The 17,467-nt window shown below is 44.9% G+C and overlaps 1 protein-coding gene across 2 annotated transcripts in view; it reads left to right on the top strand.

Moving 5' to 3' along the window:
• Galc (galactosylceramidase) overlaps positions 1-15,630 on the top strand; it is a 61,018-nt gene extending 45,388 nt beyond the window's left edge. For both annotated transcript variants that reach the window (XM_021179239.1, XM_021179238.2), the window contains 6 exons: positions 807-893; positions 2,880-3,030; positions 4,205-4,382; positions 8,463-8,626; positions 9,947-10,023; positions 13,837-15,630. In XM_021179239.1, the coding sequence (XP_021034898.1) occupies positions 807-893; positions 2,880-3,030; positions 4,205-4,382; positions 8,463-8,626; positions 9,947-10,023; positions 13,837-13,983 (804 nt within the window). In that variant the 3' untranslated portion in view covers positions 13,984-15,630. The remainder of the gene's footprint in view (positions 1-806; positions 894-2,879; positions 3,031-4,204; positions 4,383-8,462; positions 8,627-9,946; positions 10,024-13,836) is intronic.
• Positions 15,631-17,467: the final 1,837 nt, after the last annotated feature.

Below are 17,467 nucleotides of genomic sequence, written 5' to 3'. Positions count from 1 at the left end.
TGAGAAAATGCCTTACAGTTGGATCTCATGGAGGCATTTCCTCAACTGAAGCTCCTTTCTCTGTGATAACTCCAGCTGTGTCAAGTTGACACAAAGCTAGCCAGTACAGTAATAAACAAAGACATCTTAGAGTAAATAGTTAAATGTTTAACAAGGTTTTTACATAGGGCAGATGAGTGTTTTTGCATCGAGGGCACTAAGACCTGTTTAATCTTCGCTAGTGTTCTCAGGTGTTAATGCAGTGGGTTAATTAAATGAGTTAAGTGAGTAGAGATTTCTGGACTACCGTGCTCTCCTCTGTAAACGGAAGCATGTTAGGTTTCTTCAGGGACACTGGGCACAGTGCTAGAGGCAAGCATGTTCGAAACAGGCACACTTCGGAGCATTCGCACCTGAAGGGAGTTTTATAAGGAATGGTCGTAGACTCATTCTGGGCCTACCTAGTGCAAGGTCAGAGAACACATACATGCTCAAAAGGGGACGATGACAAGGGCGCTTCTGAGCATGCCCAGTTCAGTGTTACGGTGACTGAGCTCGTGCCAGTCAGTGTCCCCAGGCTGCGTCCCGCTTTCCATATGTGTTTAGGTGAAACAGAAGTGGAAAAAGACAAGTCTCTGGAGGTGGTTAATGCAGTTGTTGCTGCTCCTGGTGACAGGATGTGAAAGATTGGCTTAAACGATGTCCTGTTTTCCAAACCTAGAGGTGGTCTTTTCAGCGACTGGCAACAGTGGGCATTGCTTTCTTGAGGTATTAATATCAGGAATTGATGAATCTCTCAAGTATGTTTTCTTGTGTTTTCTCCACAGAGAGAAATACAAGAGCTACAAGTGTGGTATACCAAGCTGGGAACTCCGCAGCAGAGACTTCATTTTAAACAACTGGATACTCTATGGGTAGTTTTAACATTGATTTCTATGTTTGGGACGTTACAGTGGTAAAAAGGGGCAAATTTGATTAATGAATTAAAATGAAGTTGATTTTTATGGCTACAGGACAGTGGAGATAAAATTCTTCCTCAAATAGAAATCGTGATGAAGGTGTGAGAAGCTTTTATGTGCACAGCTGTGCTGTCCTTAGACACTCGTTATGTTGGTGGCTGTGCCACCATTGCCTGGCTGCCCCCCTTTGAGACCATCCACTCAGTCTGTGTCCCCACAGCAGTTGACTGTAGGCAGTCCTGCCCTCTGTGGGTTTCTCTTATGCTTTATGCTTTGTTCTTTCTTCTCTCTGCTATTCGTTTCTGTTTGGTCTCCCTTATTTGGACAGTGCCCCAGGTCTCAGCAGAGTCAGTCAGAATCTCAGGGTCAGCCATCAAATGCTAGAGAGTGGTGTGCCTAAAATAGGCATGTATCAGCAGCTTTCCCCACATAGCTTCCCTCACATTCCCCATGTGATCCCCACTGACCTGTCACATGTCCCTCACTGACCAGTCACATGTCCCTCACTGACCTGTCACATGTCCCTCACTGACCTGTCACATGACCCTCACTGACCTGTCACATGACCCTCACTGACCAGTCACATGTCCCTCACTGACCTGTCACATGTCCCTCACTGACCTGTCACATGTCCCTCACCTACCTGTCACATGTCCCTCACTGACCTGTCACATGACCCTCACTGACCTTTCACATGTCCCTCACTGACCTCTCATGAAGCAGAAAACAGATTTCCTTTTCAGATGTTTATCTCAGTAGCTGGTGTTTCCTCCCAGAGTAAACATCTCAGTTTCCTTCATATCCGTGAAGATGTCACGTCAAGCGTCGGTTTCTTCAGAGCCTCGCTCACTGGGCCCAGTGTAGGGCTCTGTGGGTCTCCTTACAGGCTCCCCACCACTTTGCTGTCCTGGAGGTTGGGGATCTGCCTTATTTTGCTTTTAGTCCAGGAGCTTATGGTGCTTGGGACTTGGTGACTTCTCAGGAAAGATTTCAAGGAATAAAGAGGCCCCAGAAAATAGGTTAATTACATCATCTATTTGACTTAATCTGATGGATTTTTAATAATGATTAATGTTATAGTTAGCTAGTCAATATCAATGGTTAAATGCCCATTAGGCCACTCTATACTTGTATAATAGTTTGCTAGAAATAACATAATCAAATTGATCTCCCGCATAGGAATATTGTTAATCCTGAGGCAGAATGTGGCATCAGATATTCATGGTTCTGCATCTATTTACCCTTAAAGCAATGATACAATGCTAAACCCTTTAATTCATTGTAGATAAAACTCATTAAAGTTTCAAAGGAGGTTGGAGCTCAAGCCCACATTAGTTATGTGGGGCTTCAAACAGCTCCAGAGGGCTATGCTTATTACAGGACTATGCTCTAGGGAGTATTTCCCTGGGCCACACTTCGAGGTGAACTAATAAGCAAGACCTTTATAAATGTGTGGTTTAATTCTCAGTGTATTGTTAGCTTCAAGAAGGCTAACTGTGACACGGAGTCAGCCTACTAATTGAAATTTAAACTGCCTATATGATGAACAGCTTTTAAGTTTTATTTCTTAATTGTAGGATGTTTCTTGTGGTGTCTGTGGGGTTAGTGGGTTTAGTAAGGCTCTGAAAGAAGCAAGCAGGCGGCTGAGTTACATTAATTGAATGTACCCAAGCTTTAGAGAGCTTACAGTGTAATGGAAGAGTAGGGTGACAGATAGACCTTCAGGCATCTTGTCATTGGCACCCCCCCCCAATCTGGTGAAATTCTATAAAATATTATTTATACACTTCTGAAATATCCTTAAAGTTGTCAAGGGCCTGGGTACTTATTTCTGGTCGTCCTCCCATGCTTCGGAAGTCCTAACAGAATGGCTGTTCACGCTTATTTCTTTTCCCGCTCCCCAGCACCTGGCCTTGAACGTGGGGCTGTCTTCTCTTTCAGCTCCTTGACAGCAGCGGCAGTTTCACGCTGGAACTGGAGGAGGACGAGATATTCACACTCACCACTCTGACCACAGGCCACAAAGGCAGCTACCCTCCCTCTCCCAGCTCAAAACCCTTCCCAACCCACTACAAGGACGATTTTGATGTTGGTAAGCAGGCTTAGCCAGGCGCGACCTGTCATCCACCTGCTGTAGAGGTAGGGCCGAGCTGCTGCTTGTCAGACTGGACGGACAGTAGCCCTTGGAGCAGTGGCTCTCAGCCTTCCTGATGCTGCAATGCTTTAATCCAGTTCCTCATGCTGTGGTGACCCCCCAACCACGACATTATTTTCATGGCTACTTCATAACTGTAATTTTGCTACTGCTATGAATTATAATATAAATATCTGATAAATAGGATGTCCAGTTTGTTTGAAACCCCCAGAGGGGTCGCGACCCACAGGTTGAGAAGCACTGGATTTTTGTTTTTCAGTTCCAGAAGAAATGCAGAAGTCATTGTGGGAACGAAAGTTATAATTCTAAGTTGTTCTGGGTGAAACTTAGGGTGTATAGCTAGGTGCTGCCGTCCTGGCTGCGGCTGGTATCTTTCTTTCACGTGGAGGTTAAACCACCTTATGTATCTTAGGGACTTGAGTGCCTAACACAGTTATGATGTAGTGAGGGACTCCAACTCATTGTTTACTGGGGGGTTATAGTCTAGCTGTCAGGTCTCTAGGGGGATCTGCTGTAAAGTGATTAGAAAAGCCTTGATGGGTAGGTAACTGGGGGAAACCATATGAAAACAGAAGGCATGCACATTGTGCTTGCATCTCAGAGGACCCAGCAAGAACAGCATTTGGTGGGATTGAAGGTTTCAAAGATGGGTCAGGTAGCTCTGTTCTTGCTGGGTCCTCAGAGTTGACAACTGTAGGAAAGCATCAGGCAGAGGATTAGCATTGCCAGTGTGATGTACCTGTACACCCCCCCACCCTCCACCCCCCGTGCAGGGGCCAGCCCTGCTTGTTCCACCCAACAAGGGGACTCTGCCACTCACTGCTGGGTCTTGCAGTCCATGGCAGGACATGAGCTTTCAGCTGATTGGCTCTAGTACAGACATCTGGTCAATTATTTGGATATATTTCCAAATACATCACACACACACACACACACACACACACACACACACACACACACCCCTAAACTTTGTTTCTAAGTATTATGTTTTATAAATTATTCAGGTATTTCACACTGTAGCACCGATATCAGAAAGAAGAGATCTGGTAAGGGCTTGCTAATCAGCCGCCGAGATACTAAATGGAGGACTTACTTTTTGTGTTCTGAACAGAGTACCCATTTTTTAGTGAAGCTCCGAATTTTGCTGATCAGACTGGCGTGTTTGAGTACTACATGAATAATGAAGACCATGAGCACCGCTTCACGCTGCGCCAAGTTCTCAACCAACGACCTATTACCTGGGCTGCAGATGCTTCCAGCACAATCAGTATTATAGGCGATTACCACTGGTGTGTGAGAGATGCCCTCAGTGTATACGCTTGTGATTTGGGGTACATTCTGAGTGAAGGGGTTCCAGTAGGCCGTATCCTGTTAAGAACCTAATAGGTGGTGGGTCAGAATTATGTGACCTCAAATGATCAAATTGGCTTCCATGTCCTCCCTTTAGATTATGCCAGTTTGAAAATAATTGCGGTCAGAGAAATCCAACTTTAATGGGAAAATTGAGGATTTCTGGACCTGATTATAGGTTAATGCTTATTTACAGGCTTTGTGATTTGAATGCTTTGATTTGTTAAGCTGGTGTTGCCACCTGCTGGACAAACAGTAGAATCACACTGCCTTAGCTGGTGTAGGGTGCCTGACAAATAAAGAGGTAGATGCTTGTAGCCAACCACAGGGTCCCTAATGGAAGAGTTAGAGAAAGGACCCAAGGAGCTGAAGGGTTTGCAGCCCCAAATGAGGAACAACAATATGAACTAACCAGTACCCCCAGAGCTCCCAGGGACTAAACCACCAACCAAAGAGTACACATGGTGGGACTCATGGCTCTAGCTGCATATGTAGCAGAGAATGGCCTAGTCAGTCATCAATGGGAGGAGAGACCCTTGATCCTGTGAAGGTTCTATGCCCCAGTGTAGGGGAATGCCAGGGCCAGGAAGCTGGAGTGGGTGGATTGGGGAGCAGGGGGTAGGGGAAGGGGCTAGGGGGTTTTTGGAGGGGAAACCAGGAAAGGGGATAACATTTGAAATGTAAATAAAGAAAATACCTAGTTAAAAAAAGAAAGAAAATAAATTTAAAGATGTATGCCAAAAAAAAAAAAAAAAAAGGAGAAGCTAAGGAAAGATTGTCCCAATGGTCCCCCATATGCAATATTGCTCGTGTGTAAAAGTCTATGATTATAAAGAAGTCTGAAGTTCTATTCCACATCAAACTGAGGATGCCGAGTGGACTTTTTCTATAGTAGGATGATGGGTTTTCATGGCCGGGAGAGCTATGGTTGCTTTGAATGAATGACATAAGACAATGAGCATACTTTGCATTGTTAACAGGAGTGTTAAGGGTATAGATCTACACCGAGAGGAAAGTGCACAGCGACAGTGGCCGCTTCAGTTTGTATTGGAAATGTCCCCTACAAGGTGCCTAGTCTGTTCATGGAAGTTATGGAAGGTTTGGAAAGTGATGTATTGCTGAATGGGTGGCCCCTGTTTTGGGTTGTAGCCTTTTTTCCCCTCTTTATCCATGTGAGAAGCCATTGCCACCAGGGAGTCTCTCCACAAAGGCTTTCCTACCTCAATGGGCTGAAATCTGTCTGAAACTTGCTGCCAAAATACAATTTTTCTCCTTTTAAAAAAATTAAGTAGACCAGCTTTACTTTTTTTTATTACTTTTATTTTTTTACAGTCCAGTTGTTATCTCCTCCCTGTCCACCCTCCCACAGTTCCTCATCTCACTCCTCCTTCTGCTCCTTGTCTCCAAGAAGATGGTTTCTTCCCCCATTCCCCTCCCCCAGGCCTCCCCACTTCCTGGGGCCTCAAATCTCTTGAGGGTTAGGCACGTCTTCTCTCACTGAGTCCATACCTGGCAGTCCTCTGCTGTATATGTGTTGGGGGCCTCATATCAGCTCCTGTATGCTGCCTTTTTGGTGGCTCAGTGTCTGAGAGATCCTAGAGGTCTGGGTTAGTTGAGACTGCTGGTCTTCCTATGGGGTCACCCTCCTCCTCAGCTTCTTCCAGCCTTTCCCTAATTCAACAACAGGAGTCTCTGACTTCAGTCCAATGGTTGGGTGTAAGTATCTGCTTCTGTCTCAGCCAGCTGCTTGTTGGGCCTCTCTTGGAGGGCTGCCATGCTAGGCTCCTGTGTGTGAGCACACCATAGCATCAGTAATAGTGTCAGGCCTTGGAGCCTCCCCTTGAGATGGATCCCAAGTTGGGCCTGTCACTGGACCTCCTTTCCCTCAGGCTTTTCTCCATTTTTGTCCCTGTAGTTCTTTTAGACAGGAACGATTCTGGGTCAGAGTTTCTGCGTGTGGGATGGCAACCCCATCCCTCTACTTGATGCCCTGCCTCTCTGTTGGAGGTGGAAGTTCCCTCTCCCCACTGTTGGGTATTTCCAGCATGCTTTTCTGCTCAGGGCACCCAGAAACTCCCCTGCACTAACACCTTTTTGCCTAATTTCCATGTGATTTGGTGTTTTGGGTTTATCCTGTTTTACATTCGAATGTTATATCCTCTATTCCGGCAGCGAGATTTGTTCAGAGAGCCACAGAGACACCATGCCTGCGACTGTGGGCTGGTGAGGGAAGTGGTCAAGGGCTCGTGTAAAGCTTTCACAACCCCTGATGGCAGATGCATCATGCTCAACTTGTAGATTGAGAAAGGGAGTTTCTGCAATAAGATAACACCCACAATTCCATTTCATGTAAGTGGCAGAACTGGGACCTGGCCTCTCTGGTTCTGTGGTCTCTGCCAGAAGCCTTGCTTGAATCGGCCAGTCTTCTTCCTCAGAGGGAGACAGGAAAGATTAGTTGTGTGCAGGGCTGCTTTAGTAAGGCAGTCAGGCCTCAGCACTGCTGTGCCTCAGAACCCTGCCTCAGCCCTAGATCCTGATGAGAACCAGTATGGTAATTTGAGCAGGAAGGGCGGGCCTTGCTGAAGAGATATGCAAAGAGGTTTCTGTCTCTCTGTGAGCTTTGCTTGTGATCTGAAGATCTCCACAAAATAACCTGCTCTTGCTCACAGCTGAATTCTCTATTACATGTGTGTGTTCTCTCTCTCCCTCTCCCCTTCCCTCCCTCCCTCTCCCCAGTCCTATAAGTGATAAGGTTCAGCTGTGCACAATTCTCTTAAGAAACTTTGAGGAATGTAAAGGAGACGTAAGGATCCATTATCCCCTGCCTCATGTCCAAAACAGATGTCTTGGTGTCCTTGTCTTACTTTAGATAAATTGTAGGATTTGTTACTTGACAGCATGTGTATGCCGTCCCTATTTGCGGTTACTTGCTGGGTATGAAGTGGTTGCTTACAGGGATGGTAGTTTAGCGTGATAGTATTGTCTCAGAAGGAAAGGGCTGTACCCGGGAACATCTTTAAGCAGAAAGCAGCCGGGAGGAGAGCTTACTGTAAAGGCTGTGATGGTTCCTGGGTGGCAGGACATCCCTGTGGACCAGTGAACCTATGCACAGTGCTTTACTGTGTCTGTAAAGGTATCAGGCAGACAGCCTGTGCAGTGTAACACACTTCTCAAAATGAGGTTTGTGGACCAGCATCCTCAGATCATCTGGGCAGTTGAGATGTGAATATTCAGGGTCCACCTCAGACTTAGTGAATTAGGCACTGGGGGACGGCGCCATCAGGCTGGGTTACCCAGCATCCCATTAGATTCCAGAGGTCTTGCTGCAGAATCAGAACAAAAATACTATCTTCACATGTTTTGAATTTATTTTTTATGAATATGGGTGTTTTTCCCTCATGTATGTCTGTGTGCCATGTGTGTTGTAAGGCCGTTGTAAGGCTCCTCAAGTGTTGGGAATCAAGCCAGGGTCCTCTGGAAAGGCAGTCAGTGCCTTACCTGCGGAGTCTTAGCTGTAGCCTCCAAACTTTTGTTAGATCTTTATTCAGGCATTTTTAAATCTTGATAGGTATAAATTATACTCTAGTCCCAAAGTAGCCTGAGTTCTGCAACTATCTCTTCATGGCCTGCATTTTCTCTGCTGGTGGAAATGTAAGTAAACCTTCCTGTTCACAGTCACTGCAAGCCACCTTCATGCAGCGTAGAAATGTCTCCTTTCAATGTCACACTTGCGGAATGACCAAGTGTTTTAGTATATCCAGACAAGAGACATGCTGTTAACCGTGCTTAAAGCTTATAAATATTGTCCAGCGACCCACTAAAAGAATCAACAAAGTTGATTAATTTAAGCTTGTTAAACTTAAAACAGTCACCAGTGAGCATTCTTGAAGCCTATCCTTGCTATGAGCTTAGGACGTAGTGCGTCAGTCTCTCAACTGAAGACTGGAGGCTTGGCCATGCCGGTACTGGATCATAGCATAGCTGATGAGGGTGATATAACTGCTGCTTTCATTCTGCAGGACCAACATGACTGTGCAGTGCGATGTTTACATAGAGACCCCTCGGAGCGGCGGCGTATTCATTGCTGGAAGAGTGAATAAAGGTGGAATCTTGATTAGAAGTGCTACAGGGGTCTTCTTCTGGATTTTTGCAAATGGCTCTTACAGAGTCACAGCTGACCTGGGTAAATGACGTGTTTTCATGGGTCATAACTTATTTTGAGCCTGTCTAAGTGTCTGTGTCTTCTGGGATGAATTTCAACGTGTGCTGGCGAGTACTAAGCGATTCAGAATCATAGCTATTTGATTAGTAAGGAAAAGGGCATCTCAGTAAATGAGAAAATAGCAGTAGAAAGGCCTTTAGGGCATTCGGGGCGCGCAGTGATGTGAGGGGAAGGTTTGTGGAGAACCCAGTGAAGGGGTGACGGGAGAAGAGCACTCTGAGGAGACACTCGAGACTAAAACGTTGGTGCTCATAGAAGTCAAAACAAGTGGAGCCTCTTCAAATGGAGAGCTCCTCTTCCCTAATATGCGTGATACTTGGAAAGAGTTTGCCTTTCCTCAGGGCCGTGTTGCAGTAGCACCGGCCTATGCAGAACAGCTGCAGTGCAGGGCTGACACTGCGTTACACGTAGCTCACTCGGCTGGAGTGACAAAGCCCCTGTGGTGGTAACTTCTTGATTCTCGGCCTCTTGACTTACTCCTGTATTAGTCTAATCCCTTCCCCTGCAAAGCAATCTGTTGTATAGTTTCCTGCTCTTTGCCCCAGCCTGTAAGTAAAGGGTTAAAGAGGTGACAGGTGGTAAGGATGCAGCCCGCCCAGGACGTACCTCACTGAGTGTTTGATCCAAAGCAGAGCCAGAGACGCGATTTGATTTTCCCTGAATCCCAAAAACTCGTCAGTGGTGGAACCGGAGCTCTGGATGTCAATGTGCAGCTCAGTGTCCCCATTGTTGTCATTTTAAATAAGCTCGTCAGTGGTGGAATCGGAGCTCGGGATGTCAATCTGCAGCTCAGTCCCCATTGTTGTCGTTTTAAATCACCTGCTTGGTGTCTGTCTGCTCCTAGGTTTCTTCCAGCATCCAAATGTCATATGTGCAAAATTAGCTTATTCTCTGTCCATTGTAAGTCGACGCTGTTCATGGGAGCACATCCATTCTCGGGCAGTCTTTTGCAGTCTTAGGCTGCTCCAACCAGATATAGGTTACCCATGGGCTTAGATGGTAATATATCAGACTGTAGTTGGTTTTAAGGTTTATCTCATTCACTCTGCTGTGAGTGTACATATGTTCTGTGGTGTAGAATAGAATCTTAATACATGCTTCTGTAGTGTGTAGCTGAACAAGGGATTTTCCTTTTAAGTCAGTTGTAGATCTGGAAATGAAGGAACACTGCTTCATTTACTATGTATAGGTGCCATTTACAAACCTCCCTAGGTTGTATGATCCTACATAGGATTTAGGTCTTAAAAGCAAGCCAGTTGAGATACTCCTTTTGTGTTACAGGTGGATGGCTCACGTATGCTTCAGGACATGCGGACATTACAGCTAAACGATGGTACACACTCACCTTAGGCATTAAGGTGGGTATTGCTGATGAGACAGAATGGAGATAAAATGTTTGTGTAACTTTCTAGAATTTTCTGTTATAAAACAAATGGAAGGATGTGACAAATGGTGAAAAGAGGGAGTCTAATGTGGTGTCCCCAGACATCCTCCACCCATAGCATGGAGGTATATGTCAGTGACTCTCATGGGAATCAGGAGTTCACTTTTTAGACCAGTGTTTCCTTTCTAACTTTGTTTTTGCCTTTTAAATTGAAGAGTGGTCAGTGAAGTCAACAAGTGAATTGTGGTTCTCAGTGTTCTTGAATCAAGAGTCTAAATACAACTTACAGGAGTGTGCAGAATCATGGACACTTCCTTCTGATCGTTTAGACTTGTTGAAGTCTAAGCACAGTTTTCTACACTTTTATTATTAGAGGAGATACAGGAGAGTCCATAGGATAAAGGGGATCTAGCCATCAGCAGCAGCAGCATCCTTGGTTGGTCATGAAGTAGAGACTGAGAGTTTCCCAAAGGATGCTGTGCACACAGAGTATCTGTGATGTGTGGCTCTCCTGCAGCAGCCCCTTCCTGCTTTTGTTTAGGTTGTAAGCAGAAACTGAAATTGAGATTCAAAGAACTTTTAAATTTGTCCTGTGTTCCCATCCAACCACTGAAAATGAGAATTCTCATTTTAAGTTGTTTATTAATTAGAGCTGAGGACCGAGTTGGGATGTGAGATAGTTTATTTGACCATACTCTTCCTAGTGCACATAATTTGTTCTAATTGTTCTTTGGTAGAATGATCCCAGACATAGTTCCTGAATGCTTATGTGGTATTGTTGGTGAAGGCGGGTATTTAGAAGAAGAATTGCATTTCATTTTTTTAATTATTTTTGAGGATTTTAGATAAAGTGTTTTTATTATATTCACACCCCTCATTTCCTACCAGATTACCCCTCTTCCCTGCACACATAGCTTTGTGTCCTCTTTTTTAAAAAACCCATCAAGTCCAGTTTATGTTGCCCATATCCTCTGGGGTCTGTGGTTCTCCATTCGAGCATGGTCCATCCATCAGGGCAACAAACTTAATGGAAACTGACATTTCCCCTCACTGCTATGTCAATGGCCAGTGGCTCCTCAGCCAGGGGTGGGACTTCATAGCCATCCCTGCTGGGCATGCGTGGATTCTGTCTGGCTTGAGCTTGCACAGGTCTCATTTGTGGTGCAACAATTGCTGTGATTTCATGTGTGTGTGTGTGTGTGTGTGTGTGTGTGTGTGTGTGTGTATCTCCCCTGCTATGTCCAGAGAACAGTTTTCCTTGTAGTCACCCACTGCCTCTGGCTCTTATAATCCCTCTGCCTCCTCTTCCACCACTGATCCATGAGCCTTGGGAAGACCAGATGTGATATAGCATCCTATTTATGGTAGAACATTTAGAAGTCTCCCATACTCTGCACCTAGACCAATTTGGGTCTTCGTGTTAATCACCATCTGCTGCAAAAGGAAGCTTCTCTGATGATGGTTGAAAGATGCATTAATCTATGTATGGCTCTGGGCTTAAGTCATTAAAGGTTGGCTTAATATTATGTGTGTTAACTGGAATGATAGCAGGGGCGGGATCTCTCCTGGATCCTAAGATTTGTCTAGCCAAAATTTCTTGGCCCTTATGATGGTGCCAGGTAGGTAAGAGAGAAACATTGAAAGGTCTGTTCTAGCCGGGCGTGGTGGCGCACGCCTTTAATCCCAGCACTCGGGAGGCAGAGGCAGGCGGATTTCTGAGTTCGAGGCCAGCCTGGTCTACAAAGTGAGTTCCAGGACAGCCAGGGCTACACAGAGAAACCCTGTCTCGAAAAACCAAAAAAAAAAAAAAAAAAAAAAAAAAAAAAAAAAAAAAAAAAAAAAAAAAAAAAAAGAAAGGTCTGTTCCTAGGTCCAATTCTGCCACTAACAGATTTTTGAGACTGGGCAAATCAGTTAACTTCTTCCACTCTATGATGTAGCTTCAAGATCAGCCATGCTGTATGAAGAGTTGATACTCAGGGCTGGGGAAGCATTTTACTTGAAGAAGCCAGGCAGGAGTTAGATGGGCTTTGTGGTCCATGTGGTCTGTGCTGCACCTCTTCAGTTCTGCTGTTAGTGTGAGAGAGCCATGGGAGAGGAGATGAAAGATTAGTGTGCCTGCATTCCAGTGAAAGTGCACTGCAGGGTCAACGGCTTGACCCTGAGGCCACCACTGGCCTGAGCTTTGTTCCAACTCAGTAACTTGGACGTGAGTGCACACATCATTATGAAGAAGTTTGGGGTCGCGTGATAAAATAGCCCCCTGCTCTGCCTTTCTAACTGGGGAAGTTAGAGAAGTGAGTGATGGTTGAGTGTAGATGTAAATGGGGCGGAGAGCAAGCTGGGTATAAAGGGCTGCTGGTCTGGCCTTGTGAAAGGAGCACCTGGGGCTCCAGGCTGCCTGGAGCCTAGGGAGTGGGCCCAGGAGGCAGTGTGGCCCCATGGGATAAACTATGTTTAACATGGTGTGTGTGTGTGTGTGTGTTCCCATCCATTGATGACCCAGTGCTGACAGTAACTGCCCTAGAAGTGGCAGAGGATGTCCAGGAAGTGCTGTGAGACGGAGACAACTGGGCAGGTGTGTAGTCAGGGGTACTGGGTTCACATTGGGCATTAGGTGGCTTGGATTCAGTTCCTGGCTCCTCTGGGAAATCTTTGACATGGAATTTTAATCAGCCCAGGCCTCAGTGTCTTCATCCATAAAATTAAAGAGCCCTGTACTATCATTTTGAGACTGAACAATTTGTGTTGGGTTTTGGCCCGATGGTTTGACTCTCAAGGTCTTTATCTTTTGAAAGTAGCCTGTTTTATATGGCGAGCTGTAGACTTGGTGTACTTTTGAGTGTGTGCTCACAGTGTACTACAGCAGTGGTAATAAAGGTTGAAATGTACAATTTACTGTGTGCCAGCCAGATAGCGAGGGCAACGTAATGGCCACTTGCTGAGAAAGGCATACTTGATTTCTTTCCATCATTACGAGTCAATCACACTTCATCTACACTTCCCTCTTCCTTCCACTTTGCCCCATTGTTCTGCTTAACCTGTGGCCACTGCTCTTCTGACGTAAGGGGAGGCATTCCATATGGCTCTGTAGTAACATGCTCCTCATGGGGACAAAGAGAGTGAAGTCAAGGCTAACCCCTCTTCTGACTGAGTGCATAGTCCTTAATTAGACCTCACACACACAGCAGTTTGCAGCAGGCATTTGGGCTCCAGCAAGCTCTGGAGGAATCTCTCCACTTAGTCAGTGTACCAGTGTGTGCAACTACTGAGTTATTTTAATGGACTTTTGTCTGAAGTTTCATAATGCTATAAAATATTATGGGCTTATTTTTGTGTTTTGATTTTGAGTAGAACATCAGGAAATACTGAGATCTCATGCATTTGGGCAACTCTATTTTTTTTTTTTTTTTTTTTTTTTTTTTTTTTTTTTTTTGGTTTTTCGAGACAGGGTTTCTCTGTATAGCCCTGGCTGTCCTGGAACTCACTTTGTAGACCAGACTGGCCTCGAACTCAGAAATCCGCCTGCCTTGGCCTCCCGAGTGCTGGGATTAAAGGCCTGGCTGCATTTGGGCAACACTTTAAACAGAGGTACTTCTTTCAGGAAAAAAAGTTGCTGTAAATTTGTTTTCAGGCTTTTGCTGAAACACACGTAATTGTATTTTACAGTTCTAGGCCTTCGATGAGGGAGACAAAGCATTTGTCCCACTAAGTAGCTGAGGCATATTCTTAAATAGACTTCAGAGCATTATTTCCATTTTCAAGGGATACATTTCTTTCTCCTGCAGGGTTATTTCGCCTTTGGTATGTTGAACGGCACGATCCTATGGAAAAACGTCCGTGTGAAATACCCAGGGCATGGCTGGGCTGCGATCGGCACACACACCTTCGAGTTTGCGCAGTTTGACAACTTTCGCGTGGAAGCTGTTCGCTAGTCCACACGGGGCGTCAAGACATGATTTGGATTTTCTATTTTTGTTTGGTTCAGGGCGAATTCTGATTTTGATGGATCTATATATGAGCCTTTGAGGCTAACGATAATGAGGAGTAAATAGGGGACATGGTGCATTTTTGCTGGATCCCGTGAAAGGTTTATTTAGAGCTGATTCCAGAGGGGATGCAGGTAGTCTTTGACACTGTCTGTGGTAGCTCTCAGGGCCCACGGTTGTTCAGTCCCATCCTTCAGGGGCGCTTGGGGTGGTTCTGCCCTTGCAGCCTTCGCACTTATACCAAGGTGCCTCAGTCCACATTGTTTGTAAATGATGGTGCAGGCGGCTGGGACCACAGAGGAGGTTTTGTGAGCTCTAGCCATGCGCCTCAGTCAAGGCTTCCTTAGAAGATGCTGATGCTCAAGGGGAAACTGATGAGCACTACAGCAAGCACTTCACTATGCAGTCGTCTCTCCCTCTCCCTTCATCTCTCCCCTCCCACTCCCCCAGGCCTCCCCCACCCCCCAGGATGATACTTTTGGAATTGTGTGAGATGATGGTGGGATGATTTGGCAATTACCTCATTAATAAACTAACACTGAAGCCATTTCTGCAGTAATAAAAAACAACCAGATTAACTGGGTTGTTTGTACTTTTTAATGATCTTACTTCCAACTTTTAGATGTTATCACCCTTATAACTGCCTTGAGCACATTTCCCCCATATAAGCTGGTGCCGTAGGTGAGTCTCGCTGCTTCCCTGTTCTTTTCTCGTGCCTTTTGCAGTGAGTCCTCACAAGGGGCTTTGAACGCAGCCCAGCACCGGTGAATGCCTTCATCTGTCAATGTGTGGCAGGAGGGACCGCCAAGGATTTAACTAGCTCACAGATTTGGATCATCTCCTGATGTTTTTGGATAGATGCACTTACTAAATTCCCAGGGTTTAGATTTAAATGTTGCTAAGCATGTTTCTCATTAGTATGATTTATGTAACATTAATGTAACTCTTAGAAACAGACCAATTCTTCATGTGGGTAAATTGAACTCTGGAATTCTTTATAAGGAAAACTTACTCATTGACGTAACTCTGCTCCATGGGAATTGGTAGGACTCTAGCGTGGCAGAAGTACAGTAAGGTCTGTATTACTTCTGAAAACTTGAAACCAAGGCTAAATGATTTACTGTTTAGATTTTAAATTATTTTTGAAAAATAACATACAAGTATAATTTATATGTCATAAAATATTCTCATTTTAAGTGTATAGTTTGTTTTGATAATTTTGTAAACATTCCCTTGTAACCCACACTCCAATGAAGCTACTGAATATTTGCATCACTCCAGAAAGTTCTCTGTCACACCTGTGCAGTCCATTCCTCTCACTCCTAATTTCAAGCAACAGTGATACCTTTGTTGCCAAAATATTGTTTGTTTTGAAAGCATGAAAGTGACAGGATGCGCTGTGGACTCTTCTGGATGGGTGTTTTCCATCAGCGGGATGCTGTAAGATTTGTCCGAGTGTAAGGTTTTGCCAAAGTGGTGTACTGCTCCTTATTTCTGAAGGGAGCAGCATTGAATGGATGTACCACAATTGGTTTTCCATCTCCTATTTTTATGAGATGAAAAATAAAAGTCATCAGAGCACTAACATACAAATCTTTGAGAATTTGCATCTGCTTTTTCTGGATTAATGGGGGAGGGGGAGAGATTACTAGCTCTGGTGTTAAGATTTGTTTAACTTCATAAGAAACCGCCAGCATTCCTCAAGATGGTTCTGTGATGTTACACTCGCCTCACCGCTAGAGCCGCTGATGCTGTGCACCGTGTCAGGAATAGACTGAGATTTCTGCACACACAGTTACGTCATCTGTGGCCACGGTGATTTTTGCTTCCTTCCTGGCACGTCTGCTCTGGGGCGAGGTTTCTGCCTCTGTGCTGGCTGCAACTTTCAGGTCCATCACTGGGAAGTGTTAAGGGCGTTTGCCCTCACTTTGTTCCATCTTAGGGAGAGTGTCTTTCCTGTTAGTGTAGTTTCCTAGCTGGCTTCTTTTCCCTCTTCTCTTCTCTTTCTTTACTATCTTTAGATCCCAGTTTTCTGAGATTTTTTTAAAAAATATAAGTAGGAATTAGATTTGTTAAATACCCAGTTTGATGAGATAATTGTATGTTTATCTGTTTATGTATATATTTTACTCTTTTATCTGTTATGCTGTTTATTGCATTGTCTAATGTCCAGATATTAAACATCTCTGCGCTCCTTAGATATGTCATGCGGAACGGGGTTGCCCACCCTGTCTCATCCATGGCCGATCTCAGTTACAAGCATTGGAATAAGAATATTTGCATCTATACTCATGTGCAGTATTGCCCTAGTTTTATCTTTGTCTGGTTTCAGCTACAGAGTGGTCCCTTCTAAAATTCTAAACTGGGAGATGGTCTCTATTCCTTGTTTTTTTTTCCCCCCAATACTTTGTGAGATTCTTAAATCTTAGAATTCTCTCAGTCAGGGTCCAGATGAAAGACAGAAGATGGAAACCACACCAGAAAAACAAAACAACAACAACAAAAATAAAACAAAAATAACACAAAGGATGATAACTAGCCAGATGAGATAAACTACTAAGAATTAAAAGAATTTTAATGGACTTCAAGAATCCGAATCCGCCAGGCCTGGCAGTCTGTGCCTGCAATCCCAACACCCAGGAGGCTGAGTGTGAATTAAAGGACACCTGTGCTGCACAGTGAAACACTGCTTCATTTCCACCCAAGCATCAGTAGAGACCAGTTACGTCCTTGGCTGCAGTAGCCTACCAAGCACACAGCAGAGGCCTTTCTCACAGGCTGATGCTTGGCTCTCCCTGGAGCTGGTTTAACTTCAGCCCTGAAGGTCTGCAAGTTTGCTGAGCTGCATGCTGGAGCTGGCAACCAGGAAACCTGCTTTCTGGAGCCGACACAAGACTGACAAAGGGCCAAACACTTAAAATCTCTGACGTGTGTAACACCGACAGTTCATAGGCGCAGATCAAACTTGAAAGGGAGTAAGTTTATTCTGGAGCAAAACATGAGTGACTCGAGCCCAGGAACACAGATTTAGGTCATCTCAAATGCATGCTTCTCTGTGGTAGCATTTGCAGGAAGGTCTTAGAGTAACAAAACAACAGAAGCCGTCAATCAATGTACTTTTAAAGATGAATCGATAGCATTAGTAGATGGATAACAGCAAGGGGCTGGGGGCAGTTTCCAGCTATGGGTCTCAGCCTGTTAGCTGAGTCTTGGTTTGGGGTCAGTGGAAGCCAGGGGCCTGTTCATACAATCTCGAAAGGGGTTTTATTTGAGGGTCACAAGGATGTTAAGGTCATGCAGAGTTGTCAGTCAGTTACAGGGTAAAGATAGCCCAAGATAGTTTGGTTCTAGACCTGCAATATTCCAGCTCTGCATAGTTACAGAAATTCTAATCAGCCAATCAGCCTTGGAGAACCTATTGCATAGATGC

The sequence above is a fragment of the Mus caroli genome, chromosome 12 (assembly GCF_900094665.2).
Source record: "Mus caroli chromosome 12, CAROLI_EIJ_v1.1, whole genome shotgun sequence".
Classification (NCBI taxonomy): Eukaryota; Metazoa; Chordata; class Mammalia; order Rodentia; family Muridae; genus Mus; species Mus caroli.
The sequence above is the reverse complement of the archived record's forward strand: the minus strand, read 5'-3'. Positions and strand labels throughout refer to the sequence as shown.